This window comes from Python bivittatus, unplaced genomic scaffold (assembly GCF_059951505.1).
Source record: "Python bivittatus isolate LINGU-HERP-01145 unplaced genomic scaffold, Pbiv_v1 ctg000370_np1212, whole genome shotgun sequence".
In the NCBI taxonomy this organism is placed as follows: domain Eukaryota; kingdom Metazoa; phylum Chordata; class Lepidosauria; order Squamata; family Pythonidae; genus Python; species Python bivittatus.
In genome coordinates, this window is record NW_028277062.1 from 1,345,893 (window position 1) to 1,365,138 (window position 19,246).

General features: G+C 46.6%; 2 protein-coding genes across 2 annotated transcripts; both read right to left on the reverse strand.

Annotated features, from left to right (window-relative positions):
- Nucleotides 1-1,662: 1,662 nt before the first annotated feature.
- Nucleotides 1,663-6,907, reverse strand: MDP1 (magnesium dependent phosphatase 1). The gene is made up of 6 exons (XM_088142255.1): nucleotides 6,394-6,907; nucleotides 6,163-6,223; nucleotides 5,093-5,203; nucleotides 4,452-4,559; nucleotides 3,563-3,648; nucleotides 1,663-2,175 (listed from the first exon to the last, which is right to left on the reverse strand). Exons 1-6 carry the CDS (start codon nucleotides 6,428-6,430, stop codon nucleotides 2,096-2,098), a joined length of 483 nt encoding a protein of 160 aa, XP_087998381.1. The 5' UTR covers nucleotides 6,431-6,907; the 3' UTR covers nucleotides 1,663-2,095.
- A 2,067-nt stretch (nucleotides 6,908-8,974) lies between these two features.
- On the reverse strand, nucleotides 8,975-18,827 carry NEDD8 (NEDD8 ubiquitin like modifier). The gene is made up of 4 exons (XM_007442856.4): nucleotides 18,667-18,827; nucleotides 14,742-14,789; nucleotides 13,749-13,831; nucleotides 8,975-9,402 (listed from the first exon to the last, which is right to left on the reverse strand). The coding sequence occupies exons 1-4, from the start codon at nucleotides 18,682-18,684 to the stop codon at nucleotides 9,312-9,314; spliced, it is 240 nt and encodes a 79-aa protein (XP_007442918.1). The 5' UTR covers nucleotides 18,685-18,827; the 3' UTR covers nucleotides 8,975-9,311.
- Between the last annotated feature and the right edge of the window lie 419 nt (nucleotides 18,828-19,246).

Consider the following 19,246-nt stretch of genomic DNA (forward strand, 5'->3'; position numbering starts at 1 on the left):
GGTCTAAGCCACTCTATTAAGTCTAATCGGAGCCGGAAATAGTCGTCGAACCACACTGAGCTGATTCCTCTTGGGCCAGCTAGAGGCATGTGATGAAAGCATGGGGGGAGACTTTCGAAATGCGATAAATCATGTGCCCTGTGACGTCACTCCCCCGGCCTCTCTCTCTCTTAAAGGAACCATATCCCCAAATAATCGTTTCAGGCCTTAAAGGGGCCGCACCCTTTCCATCCATGTAACAACCGAGACGCCATTCCAAAAGGGAATGTGAGACTTTGCGTATTTTAATAAAGATGCCACCCACTCAGTTGCTTGAATCTTCCTTTCATTCATCCATATTCTTAAATGACAATTTTTCAGTTATTGCTGAATTTATAGGAACAGGATTAAAGTTTGCCTGAGCACACCACTTTGAAACATGTGAACTAAGCAGACAGTGTTATATTAGATTATATTAATTTAACCAACCCATTAATAAATGTATGGTTAAGGAGTGGGGAGACCCAGGTTCGAGTCTACCCCCAACCAGAGAAACGTACTGGGTGACTTTGGGTCAGTCGCTCACACTCAGCCCAGCCCACCTCGGAGGGTTGTTGTTGATGGAGAAAATGGGAGGAAGGAACATTATGTACACTGCCTTAAGCTCCTGCACAAAGGCAGGATACAAATCTAACAAATAAAAATACACTAACCAATAGATAAGCCTGTCGTTGAATTACGCATCCAAAATATTTCAGTGTTCTCATCGTTAGTCCTTCCGGTGAACAAACTGGATTTATTTCATCTCACGTTGAATTGGTTTTTTCGTCTTATGGTCCAAAGTATTCTTGGCAATGTTCTACAGCCCCATCTGTTCAAAGGCCTACATTTTTCTTCATTCAACTTTTATGATGGTCCAGCTATCGTAGCCATATATCCCAGCTAGAAAAGTCATGGCTTTGACAATGTGTACCTTTCTTATCAGCGTGATATCCCTACACCTTAATATTTTGTTTAGATCTGCCACAACCTTTCTCCTAAGTCGCAGATGTCTCTTTATTTCATGGGTAGAGGGACCATCCCAGGGAATTTCTGTGCCTAGAAAGATAGTCTCTTACTACTTCAACTTCTCCGCCAATTTGCATTGGGTTGGCTTTGCCTGTTGACATAATCCTACTTTTTAAAATATTGACCAAAAGACTGATTTTGAACTCTCTACTTCAACAAGAAGGATCTTTCCTTGCTTCCAGTCATCTAAGATGTATCATCAGCATTTTTGAACTTTTCCCATTTCTATTTCTTCGAGTCCATCATTTCCCATTATACATTCTGTGTATACATTAAAGAAATAAGATGACAATATACAGCCTTGATGCACTCCATTCCCAATCTGGAACTATTTTGTGGCTAACTCTTGCTTCCTGGCCATCATACAAATGAGGTAGCCTGACCCACCCAGGTTTTTATGGCTTTCCACAATTTCTTATGGTCTATATCAGTGTTTCTCAACTTTGGCAACTTTAAGATGGGTGGACTTCAACTCCCAGAATTCCCCAGCCAGCACACTGGCTGGGGAATTCTGGGAGTTGAAGTCCACCCATCTTAAAGTTGCCAAAGTTGAGAAACAATGGTCTATACTAAGCCAAGAGTGTTAGTATAAACAGTAAAGCAAAAACAGATAACTTTCTTGAACCCCTTAGCTGTTTTTATTATTTTTCAGATGTTAGCAGTGTGATCTCAGGTGTCTGCCTCTTTTCCTCCAACAGAAATCACGGCACAATCTAAACATAATTCATTGCCGGTGGTCACTGCGCTAACTGATAAAAGGAAAGACGGATTTGTTTTCCCAGTTTTATTGGGATAAAAGGCTCAAACACGATCCTTTTGCGGGCATTATGTGACCACCGGACAGGAAGAGGACGCGTAAGTCTTTATCATCAGAGGTCTTTGCAGGAAGCTGTAGGAAGATGTCCCCCCTCCATCCTTCTGCATCTAATGCATCATAATGTATGTCCACATAGTGTCCAAAATCTCCAACCCGTGTTCCCCATGAGAAAAAGAGAAGAAGGAGATTCCAGGGGTTGAGGTTTCCGCCTTGCCAGCAGGAACAGACTCCTCAAGAGCGGGCAAAGGCCTCCAAGCCCTGGTTGAGGAGTGAGAGAGTCATGCCTCTGGGGACGAGGACACACAGCACCCCTAAGAGAAAACAAGACAGGAACAAGTAACACTATGTCCGCCAGTTTGGTTTTTTTAACCCCCAGGCATGGATGAGGCTGGTTTCAAACCTGATGTTTTTCTATAGCCGGAGCTCCCAGAAACTGGGTGGTTTCCCTGCATTAGCTCAGCTGCCATCCTTTCCTTTGGGGGATCAAAATATGTTAGGGTTCTTCTTCCTGAGCATCTCTTTTTGTCAGCATGCATCAGCCTCAAGCAGTTCAGAAATAGCCTGACCTGCAGCTAGATTAGGGGCAGAGCCAGCCAGGGTGATGCCACTGCGTTTCTGCCCAGCCACTGTGTTGCATTTGCTCACCTGAGTTGGGCTGCAGGCCTTCCGAATTGTGACTCCCAGAATCTCTTGCTTCTGCTAGAAATCTGATGGGTTTATTTATTATTAAATTTATATGCTGCCCATCTCCCCCAGAACTGGAATCCCAAATACCAGAGGTTTGCCTATTCTTGATAGACTTTGGAGTACAAAAAAAGATTTCCAAGAGAGCTTTTTGGAGCACAGTGCAAAACCATGGTTGGTTTTCAGTGTGGCTTGTGGAGGAAACCCTGGTCGGCTGGCTCCGCATGTAATTCTAAGCCATAAACCACGGTTGATAACCCCAGAGAGAGAATTCACACATCATGATAGGCCTGAAGGGAGCAAACCATATTGCAGAATTGTGTAGTGTGTGAACTCAACCAGAGATTTTTTTTTTTCGTGGATTAGCACCAGGAAAACTGCTAAGTTTTACAGATAGTCAATAAAACACATGAGGATTGCTGCTAAAGGAGCAAAGAGTGTTGTCTTAATCTGCATCCTGGCTCACAATAAGCCGGTGCGATTAACACCCAAGATTTCAGGCTCGTGTTGCAAAAATTCAACCTGGGTGCCGTTTTGGATCTTTTTAACCTACGTACTGCCCTTGCGTATGGGGCTGGCCATGGCTCCCAGCTTAGAAGGATCTGCTCTGCCACCTGTCTTGAGTTCGCAGGATATGCAAAATCTGGGAGCTTGGTAAAGCATACATCTCTGTTACTCAATCATGGTTTATTCCATCAGCCTAACCTAAGATGACTGCACGGACTGGCTTACTAGGCTAAAGGAGGTCACCTTGGTTCAGTGTGTTGTGTGAGCACAACCCACCCCTTTAGTTACCCTCACGCACGACCAGATCTGGAATGAATGGGGGCGCTCAGAGGATTACTGATAGGTTTAGAGCAGTGTTTCTCAACCTTGGCAACTTTAAGACGAGTGGACTTCAATTCCCAGAATTCCCCAGCCAGGAATTCTGGGAATTGAAGTCCACTCGTCTTAAAGTTGCCAAGGTTGAGAAACACTGGTTTGGAATCCCATCATGCAGTCTTTGAGGGATACCTAATTCGCTGACGTCCCGAATATTGCGGTTTTCATCATCGAAGAAGAGCATCTGGTGAAACGGGATTCCACTCCGTTGACTCAACCTGGAGAGGAAGAGGAGCAGAAGGCAATCAGCCATCATCCCCCCCGCCCCCCAAGCTTTCTAATTCTTTGGAGGGCGGAATTAAGTTCAGAAAGTCCCATTTTCCATCCAGGGAAAACCTGGCTGAAGCCCTGATACCAGACCCCTAACTTAGTTTGAACTGCAGGATTTTCAGTTGATTCTTTTTTAAAGCTTTCCGATCAGATTGAGAGTATTTTATAAGTGGGGATTGAAAAACAGTTGCCGAGGAGAGGCTGTTATTCGTCCGTTGCAGCAAGAACACCAACAGGTTTTGCACCACTTTAGATATTTAGCCTGTTTAGCATGGTGTAAAGCAGGGTTTCTCAACCTCGGCGGCTTGAAAATGTGTGGACTTCAACTCCCAGCATTCCCCAGCCAGTATGCTGGCTGGGGAATTCTGGGAGTTGAAGTCCACCCATCTTAAAGTTGCTGAGGTTGAGGAACCCTGATCTAGGGGAACTAGACCCTGCCCACCCTGTCGGATTTGGTGGAACAGCAGAAACCCTCGGAGACAGACGGCCCCCCAAGCAAGCTGGCACTGCCACGCAAGGGCAACCCACACCTTGAATTGCGCCTGGACGCGTACCAGAAGCCGATGCACCCACTTAAGCATTTTTTTAAAAAGTTTTACTCTCCCTACCTTACTCCAAGGGATTTGAGAACGCAAGAGAGCAGAAGGTGAGACATGGATACTCCGAGAAGGATTTTGGGTTTCACAAGAATCTGCCCCCACTGCCTCCCCCAAATCTGGGGGATTAATAAAGAACCCGAAGTTTCTTTTACCTCTGGAAATGGGTGACTTTACTGCCTGGGTAGATTTCTGTGTAGAGGAAGTAGCGGTTTAAGCCCAAAAGATCCAAGAGCTGGGTAGCTCCTCGGATTTCTCCCGTCCTGAGAGAGAAGAGCACAGGCCAGGTTGAAGATCAGCTGCTTGAGTTCCTTTAATAGGGACTGATTCTTACCCTAAAAGTTTTAGGCCATGTTCACACAACCTGGTTAACTCGTTTTGCTAAAGGAAGCCACGCAAGCCCACTCGGCAAACAAGCCGGGATCATTCAACACCCCGAAGCCCTTCTCCTGAAGACGGTGGGGAATTTGATCCAAAAATAAATGAGGGCAGTGTTTCTCAACCTTGGCCACTTGAAGATGAGTGGACTTCAACTCCCAGAATTCCCCAGCCCGTTCTTTTGGGTCCCGCAAAATGTGCCTGCTGGTCCTCTGTGCATGCTCTAAAATGCTTGCCCTGCATTTAAGTTATGCTAGAAATAAGCAATTTCGTGAGTCGCTGTGATTTCGGGAATTTAGAATAACCCAGAGAAACAGCCAACTGCTAGCTTTATATGGCTGATTCATCACAAAGGGGGCGTGTGGGGGGTGGCATGTCTATATGGGGAAAGTTTCAAGTGGGCAAGGCCCAGATTTACCGAGAGGCAGCCGCCATGGGGATACCTTTACTCTGCACCTGCTGGAGAACTTCTGCAACTTCGGGGTACAGATTAACAGGCCGTTTATTCCGGTCTTGTACTGAACCATCGCTGGGAAGAATACAGACAAGAAGTGGTTTAGCTTGTTGTCTTTTCAATCAGAAGAGAAAAAAACTAGTTTTCATGGCGCAGGTAGGAATGCAACAGGTGCGGCACAGAAAATCTGCCCTTGTCGAGCTCGGACCCGTGCTAGTTTTAAAGCCACAGGACTGCCCCTTGCACAGCCAACAAGCAACCCGATGGGCCATCTTGATCCCCGTTTCTCTCAACCTTTCCCTCCCTTCTCTATCCCAACTTTAAAACACGCCCCCTCCCCGCAAAAAAGCAGTGATTTCAACATGCTGCAGAAATAGTGAAACTCTCCGCTAATCTCCCAATGCCTGGGTGTTTTTATCCATCTATGAAAACAGAATAGCCACCCATGGACGAGGGTGGGGTTTTATTGAATTTTTGTTTAATGCCGGGGCACTGTTTCATAATTGTGCTAAATCCGCTGCCATTTTTATGATGCTCATTTCAAGAGGCTTGAATTGGGGACTGGGGAGGTGGAACAGCCTTATTTTAAGCAAGTCAATTTAAACGTGGACTATTCCTCCATGAAGCCCTCCCTCCATTGCGTCTGATGAAGGGAGCCGCCCCTCCCAAACGTTTATGCCTTTTAACGAAATGTGTTAGTCTGAAAAAGTGCTACTAGGTTCCATCTGATTTTCCCTCCATTTCTTTGCTCTTTAGGTCAGTGTTTTTCGGTCACAGCAAATTTAAGATGGGTGGACTTCAACTCCCAGAATCCCTGGCCCGCACGGGTGGACTTCAACTCCCAGAATTTTGCTGGCTGGGGAATTCGGGGAGTTGAAGTCCACCCATCTTAAAGTTGCTGCTTGAGAAACACTGTTTTAGGTACTTTTCACCGGTTCCTCCCCTCCATTTTTAAGAGGGCGTGAAAAATGCAGAGAGGAGCCACTGCCTTTGCCCCCAGCAGGTCCCTGGCAGGACCCCCCCCCTTTCCCCACCTCTTTTTCTGGAAGGGGGGATCCACGTGGGTGTCCACCCAGAACGGCCACAAGGTATAATCTGCAAAAAAGAGGGACGGAGAGAGGTCGGCCTCCGGGGCCTCCCCGAGAATGCAGGGAAGGCCCTCCCGCCTTCCCCGTTGCCGAGCCTTCCTCCCCAGCCACTCCCCCTCCCCTAACCCCCAGCCAGCTCCCAGGATGATGGGGCGAGGTCCCACCCGCGGCACTCACCCAGGTCGAACACCACCAGGGAGGGCGCTTGGCACATCTTCTGCCGATCGGGGGGGGGGGCAAAGGCGGCAGGCTGCGTAGGGTCGGCGCAGCTTTCTGGAAAGAAGGACGCGCGGCTTCCGGGAGGCCGGGAGCTGCCTGCGCTCGGAGCCCAGCTGGGGCGCGGAGTGCAGGCGGGCGAGGGCGCACGGCCGGGGCGCGCGGGCTTAGCGCCTTGGGAGGCCGGCGCCACCAGGGCCGAGATAAAACCGCAGGCGCCGGGAGCTCCGATCTCTCCGCTCGGAAGGCCCGGAGCCGCAGCGAGCGCCTCGCCGCTCCCGCTCTGCTCCGCAGCAAGCGCGCAGAAGCCCGGCTGCCCCGGGCGCTGCCCGCCGCCGCGCTCGGGCCAGCCCGGAGAGCAGCGTGCAGGCCCGGCCCGGCCCGGCCCGGCCCGGCCCGGCCAGGCGTGCGGGCAGCGGCCGGCGCTGAGGATCGCCGGGCGCGCAGAAGAGGCGCCTCGTTGGGGCTTGTGCGCTGCTGGGCTCGGGGCTAGCAGGAGACCCTACACCTGGGTGGGGAGCCCTCTGAGTCGCCTCTCGGGCTGTGCCACCCTGGCCGGACCGAGAGAGGCTGGGCGGAACGAGCGAGCCTCTCTAAGGTGCTCCAGCCCAGGTGGGCCCAGGTTGGCGCCGCCCGAGACGGGAGCAGCTTTGCCAGACGCTTTCAAACACTGTGCCAGGGAAGATGTAGAGGAACGCAAGACCCCAGGTTGGCAGCGAGTTCGCGGTCGCCGGGCAAGCCAAGCGCCTGATCTAAAGCAAAAAGTTAGGGGCCAGGGCGGTCGTCATTAAACGGGATCCCCCCCTCCATTGAGTTAGCAAGCCGAGTTGAGAATACGTAACTTGCAAAACGTTGGTCAGTGGCGGTGAAGACCCTTGAACGGTAAACTAACATTTGCCCCGGAGTCTTAGCATCTGGCATGGGGCACAGTTCAAATTTTAAGTGTTTCCCGTGCTTTTCCTCCGCAGGTTATTTCGGTGGCGATCCTGCTCTAACATAAAACCTAGCTCTTTTTAAAGAGTTTCAGGCTATGTCCATAATTCTTCTTTTCTGCTGTTTATGCTTATAGCCCAATGAGGTAGGCTAGGCCTGGCTTGGTCAGCTAAGAAGTTTTACAACAGAGAGTTTAAACCAGTGTTTCTCCACCTTGGCCCCTTTAAGATGGGTGGACTTCAACTCCCAGAAGTCCCCAGCCAGCCATGCTGGCTGGCTGGGGACTTCTGGGAGTTGAAGTCCACCCTCTTAAAGCGGCCAAGGTGGAGAAACACTGCTTTAAACCAAGGTTTTCCCTCTTAACACCTAAAGTTCCCCAACCCTTTAAACCTGCTAGCATTTTGCTGGGCTGTGATCCAAGTACTTTGGCTGTTGTTTCCAAATTCCAGAATCAAGTTCCTGGCTCTCGTGTACCGTGTGGGGAGCGGGCAGAGTTTTAGGCATGCAAGACGTTCTGCTTTTTCACCCTGTGGGCCCAGCAAAACGTAGAACATCTTAAGTCTTGATCAGATAAGTAAAATAACAATAAAAAGGACCGTCTGCAGTCATAATGTTTTAATTTTTGAAAAAGCATATTGAAATCAGAAGGGATAAGGTGTGACCCAACCCAACCCTGTACTGGGGAAAGAAATACTCCTCTGCAAAGCTGCATCCTGTATTTTAAGCTATTGCACCGTGAGGATATCGAAGAATGCTGTAGCCCATCGCAATCTGCCAAAACAGGCTGCCTCGGAGGGCTCGAGCAAGTGAGCCAAGCTAGACATTGCAGAGGAAAGGCAATTGGCCCAAAACCAGCGATCAGTCACGTGGGGCTAAACATTTCCAGTCACCACATATGAGAGCCAGTTTGGTGTAGTGGTGGTGGGGCTGGACTTTGAAACCAGGAGACCGAGTTCTAGTCCTCCCTTAGGCATGAAAGCTGGCTGGGTGACTTTGGCCAGTCCCTCAGCCCCACCCACCTCACAGGGTTGTTGTTATGGACGAAACAGGTGAGAGCATTATGTGAGCTGCTGAAGGCTGTTACACAAGACGGGTGCCTATACAAAGCTTTTAAATAAATAAATGACGCTGCCTGGAATTGCAGACAAACCTAATGCAAATCATATGTAACACGCTTTTCCTCAAAGAAATTAAACTTGGATGTGTATCTTCCTCAACCATTTATCAGCCTGATAATGAAAGTAGCAGTGACAACTTTATTTTCTGAGGCTGGGTTAGGTTGGCTCTCGTAACTTTCTTCTTACTCAAATATCCGTTAATCGCTTCCTTTGACATAAAATTGGCCTGAAGAATAAAGTGGGATTGTAATTCTCAGAGGAGCCATTGCAAGGCTCAGCTTCTTGCACCACCATCTTAACTGGAAGAGTACCAAAAAAAAAAAAAAAAGCAAAGATGGCTTTGGGTCAAGGATTCTGGTTAGGAAGGGGGGAAGTCCCCATTAATAAAGGCGCAGAGGAAAAAAAATTCAACCCAGACGCCAGCAGATACACAGTCAGATCATTCAAGATGCTTTGGTGGTTGTGAAACGTTTATTTAACATTTAGCCATTACGGGGGGGTAAGGGGGGGGAGACTTGAACAAGGGGGGGTGAAAACCAGCAGATGAATCCTTATTCACATGCAGTCAGGACCCCGGGCCGAAGCCGGATGCTGCACCCCAATAACTTAGAGCACCCTGCCCCCTAAAACGCACCCTTCCCAATGACAGCTTAAAAAAAAAAAACTTTGGGAGGGGCGGCGGTGGCAGGCAGTCCTCCTGGAATTAGGAAGAAACTAAAGCTGCAGGATGTGGTGCGCCCGACGGGCTTCCCACGCATCCAAGGGTTGGGCTCACACACATCCAGTGGGTCTGGGGAAGAGGGGGACGTGGCGGGGCGAGATGCTCCATCATCGCAGGCCTCCTCCACGCAGCGCTAGGACCAAATGAAGAACCGATCCGCCCTGGATCTTGTAGTCGGCGGCGGTTTTCTCGTCGTTCCTGCGGAGAGACCGAGGCAGGCAGTTAACACGGGCATTTTTAGAAAGATGGCACAGAACTTCCCCTGGATATGTCAGAAGTCCCGTGCCCGGAGAGGGGGGACGGTGTTTGTCTTAAAAAAACAGTAAGCATGGTCTCCAGAATGCCGGATTCCTCAGCAAGTCCAATTTACCAAAACTTTTTACCGCCAAGATAATCCAAAATTTAGACTCGCGCCAGAGGCGATGCCCACCCAACAAAATCTCTTCCAATGCGTTTCCCTTTTTGTCTCGGTAGCCCCTCCATTGTTGGGTTAAAATGTAGTCGTTTAGGGGAAATTATTATTCATAGAGGAGGAACGGATATTTTGTAAAAAAAAAAAAATAATAAATCTCACCACGCAAGAGGAACAAAACGTCCTGTAAGATAAACGGCATTAAGTTGAATGTTTATGATGCGTTGAAGAATTCTGTCCTTCTAACATTAATCACTCAGGGAATGATTTCATTGTTAGGCTCGACTTGGGTTATGGGGCCTGGAATTTGGACATATATTATTGATTTTGATAACGTATTGACTGTATTCACCGACACAATTAGTAGTTAGCATCATTATATTAGATAACTCACGTTTTCCTCTCAGATAAATAAGGAGACCAAACAAAGACTTTCATTTATATTGAAAATCTTATTCGCACAGAATATTAGAAAACACGGCAATGTTTGGGGTTGTAGTATCAAAACAAAATATAATTAAGCTGTTTGCTAATGTCTACATTTATTTTTCTTAGGAACCTAAATACGATTGCAGTCTTAAATTAAAGAGATGTCATACAGGGGTAAGTGCAGAAGTTGATTATCATCAGCTATGTTAATTAATATTGGTAAAGAATCACAGAAAAACCAGTTCAAGAAATGTTTACACTTCACATGAGTCTATTTCATTAAAATAACCAAATCCTTAAGCAAGCCCACCAAAATGATGGCCCATTTCTGTGTTAGATGAAAAAAATAACGTGGCACGGCAACATTTTTCATTATCATCACTGGAAAAAATAGTGGCAATTAAAATATTCAAAATATATTCAATTCTATTGACCCTACCTAGTTTCATATATGGTAAGAAAGAATTTTTTCGTTTATATATAATTAGAAAAACTACTTAGAGTTAAAAGCTACCTACAGTTAAACTACAGGGTACTTGTGTTAACTCTGATGGAGATTTAGGCATGCCGAATTTGAAATATTATTCTGACGCTTTTCATCTAAGACAGTGTTGTCCAAACTTGACCACTTTAAGATGAGTGGACTTCAACTCCCAGAGTTCCCCAGCCAGACATGCTGGCTCGGGAACTCTGGGAGTTGAAGTCCGCTCATCTTAAAGTGGCCAAGTTTGGACAACACTGATCTAAGACATAATTCATACTATGAGGAATTCAGAACATGTCCATTGGGTACAAACTGAGTTAGCATTAGATTATTTTGATAGTAGACAGTATCGGTAGAGTTGAACTTTTGGGTTCTTCACTGTTTCCCTACAGATGTTTTGTTACCAGGCTAAGTAGCACCATCATGATTGGGAGAATGAAGTTGGCCGGTTGCCACGCCAGTCCTGGTTGGGGTGACGTTTCTTCCTTGATTAGAACACTGCTTCTTCCTGGATTGTTTATCTGGTGCTGTTTCCTCCTCACCTGGGTGTTGGCTGGGAGGGAGAATGTGTTTATGAGTGGTCTGTTTCTCTCCCTGACTTTTGGTCGCATCTTTTAAATGGCAGGTAGATGGGGCTTTATATCTTCTATCCATGTGGTTTTGACCATGACAAGCCGTGGAATGTGCTCAGAAAAATGGGAATCCCAGAACATCTCATTGTCCTTACCTAAAAGCTATATACCGGTCGGGAAGCCGCAGTGTAGACAGAAGATGGCGAAACAGACTGGCTCCAGGTTGCCAGAGAGACAAGGCTGTATACACTCCCCTTATTTATTCAGTCTATATGCTGAATATTATTGAGGGAAGCTGGACTGGAAGAAGAGGAGTGTGGTTTCAAAGTTGGAGGAAGAAACTTCAGTAAGTTGCACAATGCTGATGACACCCTTTAATAGCTGACTGCAAGGTCTACTAATAAAAGAGCACAGGGACTAAAATTAAATATAAAGACCAAACTAATGGCAACAGGTAGAACCACCAGCCTTAGAATTGGCCATGAAGATATTAAAGTGGTGGAGACCTTCTGCCCTTCAGGATCAACCCTCAACGCTAAAGGAGCCAGCAGTCAAGAAATGCACCAGACTAGCACTTGGAAGAGCAGCCATGAAGGCCTTGGGGAAGATATTCAGATACTGTGATGTGTCTATACCTACAAAGAGCAGAATCATGCAAGTCATGGTAGCCCCTGTGACACTCTGTGGAAGCCAATGTTGGACTTTAAAGAGTCTTGACGCCTTTGAACATTGGTGTTGGGAACTCCTGAGATCATGGACAGCCAACAAAACAAACCTATGGATCATCAAACAAATCTATCCAGAGTTCTCACCAGAGGCACAAATGACCAGGCTCAAATTACAGGTAGTCCTTGCTTAATGACTGTAATTGGGACCGGAATTTCTGTTGCTAAGCAATGTGGTCATAAAGCACGATGTCACGTGACCACATTGCTTAGTGACGGCAATTCTGGCAGTTCCTGGTTGCCATTGTTAAGTGAGGACCATGCGGGTTGTTAAGCAAGGACCTCACATGACCACAACTTCCAATTTCCTACCAGTTTTCCCATTGGCTTGTGGGAAGCCGGCAGGGAAGGTCGCAAATCATGATCATGTGACCACGGGACATTGCGAGGGTCAGAAATCCGGGCCGGTTGCCGAGCGCTCCAATCACAATCATGTGACTGCAGGGGCACTGCGATGGCCAGAACTTCGAGGATCAGTCATAAGTACCCCTCATTCAATCTGTCATAAATCTGAACGGTTGCTAAACGAATGGTCATTAAGCGAGGACTACCTGCATCCTACTTCAGACACACGATGCAAAGAGCCAGCTCTCTGGAGAAGGCTCTGATGCCGGGAAAGGTGGAAGAAAAGAGAAGAAGACCAGCAGGAAAGTGGAGAGTTACAGTGGCAATGGTCGCACTGTTGGAAGACCTGAAGGACCGGGTTAGGGACAGATTGTCATCGAGAAAGTCTATCTATCTGGTCGCTAGCAGTTGAAAACAACTTGATGGTATATAATCAGTTAATCAGATTGTTTAATCTCTCTGTATCTGTTGATAGCTGATTGGTCGGGATATTATGCTTCCAGGAATTCCCTAGTATTTTTGGATTTGGACTGATTTAAAGATTAGATTTTTTTTTTTAATTCTGTGTGAGCAACACTGCCACTTTTAAATATGACACAACTGCATATTTAAAATTGCAGGAAATTACTGTGGAAATGGCAGGAACCATCTTCCTCGATCATTCACTTTTTAAACATGAGGTTAGATCTGTTCAATACAAGGAACAAGAAAAGTGAGTCCTTTAAAACAAATTAAGAGATTTAACTGTTGCTGGCAGTCCTTTGAGTTCTGAACATATTTATAAAAGAGACACAAGTACCGTCTTGATGTCAATGAGCCAAGTTTAATCATTTGTTTGTAAAATAAATAGAATTATCAATTTTTTTAAAATGGTGTTTATATACTTCATTTAACAGCAAGAGAACCTCATCCATTACAATCTTCTCAGACTGCATTGGGTGAAGATATTAAAGAAAAGTTTACATCTAATAATTTTTATGGCAATACCCAGTTCATCAGTATTTTTGCTCAAAGATTCTTGCAGAAACTGGGAAAAGTAGCCAATATTTTTGTAAAAAATCCTGCAGCCAGCTTACTATCTATATTTCTTAATGGATATACATTAATTCAGAATAAAAGCTTAATTTGATTGGGTTTTAGTTGCCTGGTCTGTTACAGCAAAACACCTGAAAACCAAAATATAATTTTTATTGGATTAGTAGTATTCAAAAGTGTAAGAAATGACTTCCGCTGAAAAAATTAACACCACAGCAAAGAGCCCTGAAAAATGCCGCAAGGAAGGACAAATTCGATCAAATTTGATCACATTTTCTCTAATACAGAACTTGACATTTTTAAAGCCAGTTTAGATATAAATAATGAATACCGGTACTTAAAAAGTTGCATTTCTTCTCAAAGCTACATATGGACCATCCCTTCTGCTTGCTTTTAAATTCATTTTTCGTTGGGTTTTGGGTTATGGGCTTTTTCAAATCTTTTTATTTTTAATATTTATATTTTGTCCTTTTTGTTTGCCCCCCCCCCCATCAGAATAAAAGAGGTGCTGGCATGACAAGTTCTCCCTGGTTGAAACTCACATTTGCTTGCCGCTATAGATGAGTCGCTGCTGTTGTGGAGGAATCCCTTCCTTTTCTTCTACTCGCTCCTTTATTCTTTCCACCTGGAAGAGAACAGAGAAAGGGAAGGGAAGAACAAAGTCACTTTCCCCGTAGAACAGCTTTTGACCTCAACCAGTTGGAGGTGGGAAGGGCCACAACAAGGAGCATAGGATCATTTTAGACCAGTGTTTTTCAAACTTGGCCACTTTAAGATGGATGGACTTCAACTCCCAGAATTCCCCAGCCAGCCATGCTGGCCGAGGAATTCTGGGAGTTGAAGTCCACCCATCTTAAAGTGGACAAGGTTGAAAAACACTGTTTTTGGATCATCCCAGGGAAGGCCATAGGGCAGAGAAAGAAGCAACTTCCCTCGAAACTCACAAAGCTTCAGTGTGCCCGTAACCCCTGATTCTGCCCCGAGAAGGAAACACCCAAGTATCTTCTCCCCACCCTGTATTCACCACTCAAAGCGTGTAGGCCATCAACATCTGGCCACTGTGCCAAGAGTCCCCCCAGGGAAGGCCAGGGGCAGTGATTCCCAACCAGGTGGGCCCTGCTGGGGTCAGTAACGGCTTGGGGGTCTAGTGGGGATGGGGAGAGATCCTCAATAAAGTGCAGGTCAACAAAGGCAGAAAAAAAGAAGGCTGAGGAAAAGTGGCTGGCTGATGAAGAGAGGAGGATGAATACAAAGTTGGAGGGAGTGGCTGAATCATTCCCTCTGCATGGCAGGGGGTCATCTCTCCACGACCCCTTCCCTGAAGTTATCCAGGGATTGTAGGGAGAAGGTGGGCCATGGCGGAGGAAGTCCCCCTATTTTGCACTGAAGCTACAAATAGAGACCTTCCTCTTTCTACAAATATAGACCTTCTGGGGTCAGGGGGAAGGAGTGAATTGTATTTGAAAGAAAAGCAGGAAACCTAACAAGGATAATCAGCAACATCAAACCCACCCCATTCTTTTGAGGGCGGGTACCTTGTCTGTAGGTTCTATATCAATCTCTATCTCTTTTCCGGTAAGCGTCTGCAACGAAAGGAAAAGGTTTCAACAAATTACCAATATCCAGTTCCTCTGCAGGATCCCACCCTATTTCAGTTCTAAAGAGAGGTGGGGCTGGATCTGCCCCATTTCCCAAATTCTCATTCCTAAGCTATCTACCTTTCTGTACACAGCTCTGCATCTCTCTCTAGCCCAATCCAGTCTCCCTCCTTCCCTCCCTGTTTTCCTCCTCCTATCATATTCCGGACTGAACACCGTCTCCTGTTAAAACTGCTCGTACCAACATTTCCGCCTCCTTAAAACCTTGCTGTGTCCTGCATGGGATTTGAAACAGAAACCGCCTTCTCTCCATCACCACAGCAGGCTGGAGAAAGAGCTGGAGGCGGACAGCAACTTTATTACCTACTGGTGCATCTGCTGACGTAGAATTTAAGAAACAATCCCACCAGCACCGGTACAGATATTCTGGATATTCCCAGTTGCTTGGGAGCAAAGCCAGCAAGCACTGAGCCATTAGCATTTTTCACAGCCTGAGTCTCGGGATCAGACAGCTGTGCAGCTGGAGGCTAAAACCTGAGCAGAAGTCCTGCAGGGGAAAGAGACAATTACAGGGGTTGCTTGCTTGATACAGACAGTCCCCTACTTGCGAACGGATTACATTCCAAGAGGCTGTTTGTAAGTCCATTTTGTTTGTAAGTCCAAGCAGCAAAAAAACATGTGCAGTTCGCATCTTACATAAGTGGCAGTGCTGACATAGGCGCTTGTGGTGATTGTGTAGGCGCTTGCGTTTAACTGCAGACATTTGCAGTCTGCAATTTGCAGTCGCCACACACCAAACACAACTGACCATCCGAGAAGTCAGGACCGGAGTTGGAACCGGAAGTCAGGAGATGGCGGAAAAGGGTTAGTTTGTGGTGTGCCTTCTCCCAACTTCCAGCTCCAACTTCCGGGTCCATCTTGTTCGCATCGGCTGAAGCTCACAACTTGAAAGTTTGTATATAGGGGACCTTCTGGATAGGCAATCCGAAAAGGCAAGGAAGAGAAGACAACACCATCCACATCCCTTCTGCACCTCTAGATTAGATTCAGAGGACGCTGCACACAGGGCTATTTAACTTACATCAGATGCTGGGAACATTTAACAATAGTTCTCTGACTGGGCAGGAAAATCGTAGCCTCACGTACCTGGAGAGTTAAGGATTGCAAAAGGTAATCTTCTACAGATTACCTTATTTTGCTTTCCTCTCAGCTGAGCTGCAGAGGAATCCCCAATGCTGAAAATCCACAAGGAACGCACAGGAAGGAAAAGCTGTGGCGTCAGCAGCCGAGCCAGGCCTACAGCCACAACATTTTGGCCAGCAGACGTCCTATGCGTTAACCGTATGCATCAATAGGCAAGAAGCCAACATCAAAATGTATCATGATATTTTAGGATGCAGCAGAGTTTATTACATCTGCAGCAAGCCGTGATAACTCTGAAATGATGACATCTGCGTGGTGATGTCATTATGTAAATGCATCCTGTATGTTTTTGCATTCTAAGATGTCATGCAAGTTGATGTAGGGTTTTGTCAACCCTCTCTTGCTGGCAGACACCCGTGATTCTGTAACTTTCCAGTTGAAGAGGAGGGGAGCTGGTTTTCCAGGAAGACCATACATGTAATTAATTTATTTTTAGATTCCACTGGGACACAGTTGTGATGTCAACTGAAGGGGCAGGCCCAAAGTGTATGCCTTGTTTCTTCAGATTCTTTCATGCAAAACAGGCAATTGAAACTGACTAAAATATCTATGCAGAAGCTTAGTACTTCTATTTTTCTTTGTAAAAATTAGCAATTTGCTGCTGAATTTTAGGGGGTTGATGTTGGAAAGCTCTGCATCCTTTTAATATATGAAAGACTTCTCTGGCCTGCCTCTCTTCAAATGTCAGCACAACAGGCCTGGAGGGAGCCAGCTGGGGAAGACTCTAATGCCAGAAACACAAGTAATTTCATTTGGAGCCATGAAGGCCTCCATAAATTTGTGCTGCAGTATTTTGGAGGATACTTCCAGTATTCACTGTTGGGTTCCATAGCTGAAATATTATTTCAAATGTACTTGACAGGAGATAAGCTTCCACCATCCTTGAACCAGTTTTCTGCAGAGGAATGAGTTCTTTCTGTTAAAGCAAATGTATGGAACAAGAAGTGTGTGTGTCTGTCCCCATTTTCCTGTCCCCACCTTCTATATTGCCCATCTTTCAAAGTCACCACTGTCTCTCTTGTGAATGATTCTGAGCGTCTGTTCTTATTTCTCCCTAAATAAAAAGCAGAGAGGGAGACCTCCCACCTTTTAATTACCAGCTGCAACTCCAAGAAGAGCCAGATTGTAATTAACCCCCCAAATGATTGTGTCTTCAAGCTATTAGAATTAGACCTCAAGACCCTGCCCATCGTGCACCATCTTTGATTAGTGTACGTTGTAGTTACTGATATGCTTGAATTAAAATATCTGAATGGAATTTTGGGGTGGGGGGGAAGATAGTAATTTAGTGAATTGCCATTCCTCCCTCTGTAGATAGGGTACTGCTGGAAGGGTAAGGGTACTTTGGATATACAGAAACCAAGGGCAAGCTCAGTCAGAGTGAATCCATGTTTGAACAGAATATAATCTTTTTCCAGGCTTGGCCAGCCAGTGACTTTTTCTAGTGATTGCAATGGATACTGAGCTTAATGAATCCTATGATGAATACTTAGTCTAACAAAGAACATACAGTCCATCTGAACGGACAGGTGCATGAGAGTGCAACAGCAGGCTAAAACAATAATAATAATGTATTAAACTTGTATGCTGCCCGACTCTCAACGACTCTGGGCGGTTCCCAGCAATCAAAGAAATTACAATAAAATCAGCAAGACTTAAAAAAAGGAAGATAAAAGACGGCAAGGGCAGTGAAGTGAGAGGTCTCGCTCTCCTTTGCCGAAGGCCTGGAGACAATGCCAGAGACCAGGAGAAAATTAAAGGGTGACTAATAGTTAAAAATACCAAGGGTCGGGACATGAACTTCCCTGAACAGCAAGTGCCTGCCTAATTGTCTTCTAAATTGTAAGACTGTTCCCTGACCAGATAGAAAAAGACTAGCTGGCCAGAGCCCAACAATCCAACCATTTTACGTTATAAAACAGGAAACAAAGAACAGCTCTGTGTGCACAGTGTGCGCGCGAGGTTGCACAAGGAGAATGCAAGTGCTCCTTTATTCTACAGCTTTCTAAGTTTATTTGCTGCTCTTTCTCTTGCAACCTTTTCCAGGGTGCAAAAACCTTTCTGGAATCAGGGCGCCACCAAGCAACTTTGGGTAATGACCTGATTAGTAATTTAGATCAGGGTTCCTCAACCCCAGCAACTTTAAGATGGGTGGACTTCAAATCCCAGAATTCCTCGGCCAGCATGGCTGGCTGGGGAATTCTGGGAGTTGAAGTCCACCCATCTTAAAGTTGCTGAGGTTGAGGAACCCTGATTTAGATCCCTTCTCTGATTCGGTACGTTGGATCAGCAAAGGATGCCTCTAATCAGTTGAGCTGGGTTAGGAAATGCTCTAAAGGGACATCTGCCCTCGAGCTTTGATTCCTTTGGCGGTGACTGCGAGGACTGTGGGGGGACAAAGACCCTGAGGGGAGTTGGCTCTGCCTTCTCTAGTTCTCCAGTGGCGGCATGGAAGGCAGCCCTCCACGGGTAGAGCACTCCCAGCTGAAGGAGAGAATGCGGCTCTACCGGTTTCACTTCTGCCTGCTGGTGGAGACTCAGAGCCAACTCCCGCCACCCACAATGCACTGCGGCCGGCAGCCCCAGCGATCCCGCCATGCCTCGGGGCACGCGGAGGACACCTTCCGCTCCCTCCGCCGAGAGCCTCCCCTCGCCTCACCTTCACTTTGATCAGCATCGTGGCTGCTTCGCTCGCTCGCTCGCCCGCCCGGTCCCTCACCGCTGCCCAACCTCCAACCTCGGAAGCGGAACTGGCAGGGCGCTTCGCAGAGAGGCGTCTTTGCTTGCAGCCGGCTTCTTTCCGGTCAGTTGTGACGACACTTCCGTCCCAGCCGCCAGGCCTTTTGTTCGTCTCAGTCAAGAATTCAGAGCGGAAAACCATCAAACATATCCTTCCGCCGCTATCGCGCTGCACTATGGGAGATGCAGTCGTTTTCCCACTAGGGCCGCCGTGATTAGTAGAGCTGGTGACTCCATTTCCCAGCACGCTCCGCGGTTCTTTCACGGCTCTTCTTTTCGATAGGCTGCTTAAAAAAGAGCCGCCGTTACCGAAAGGATGGAGCTATAATTCTATTTCTACACAATCATTTAAAGCTTTATTCTAACGCTGAGGCGGTGGTATCCGCAAACAATTCGACTTTAAGTACTTGGCAGGCACTAAAAAAGAAAACGTGAGCGCTCGGAGGCATAGTTGTCGCGCTTTGGCCTCTGGGAGTTGTAGTCTTTCTTATCTGTCATTC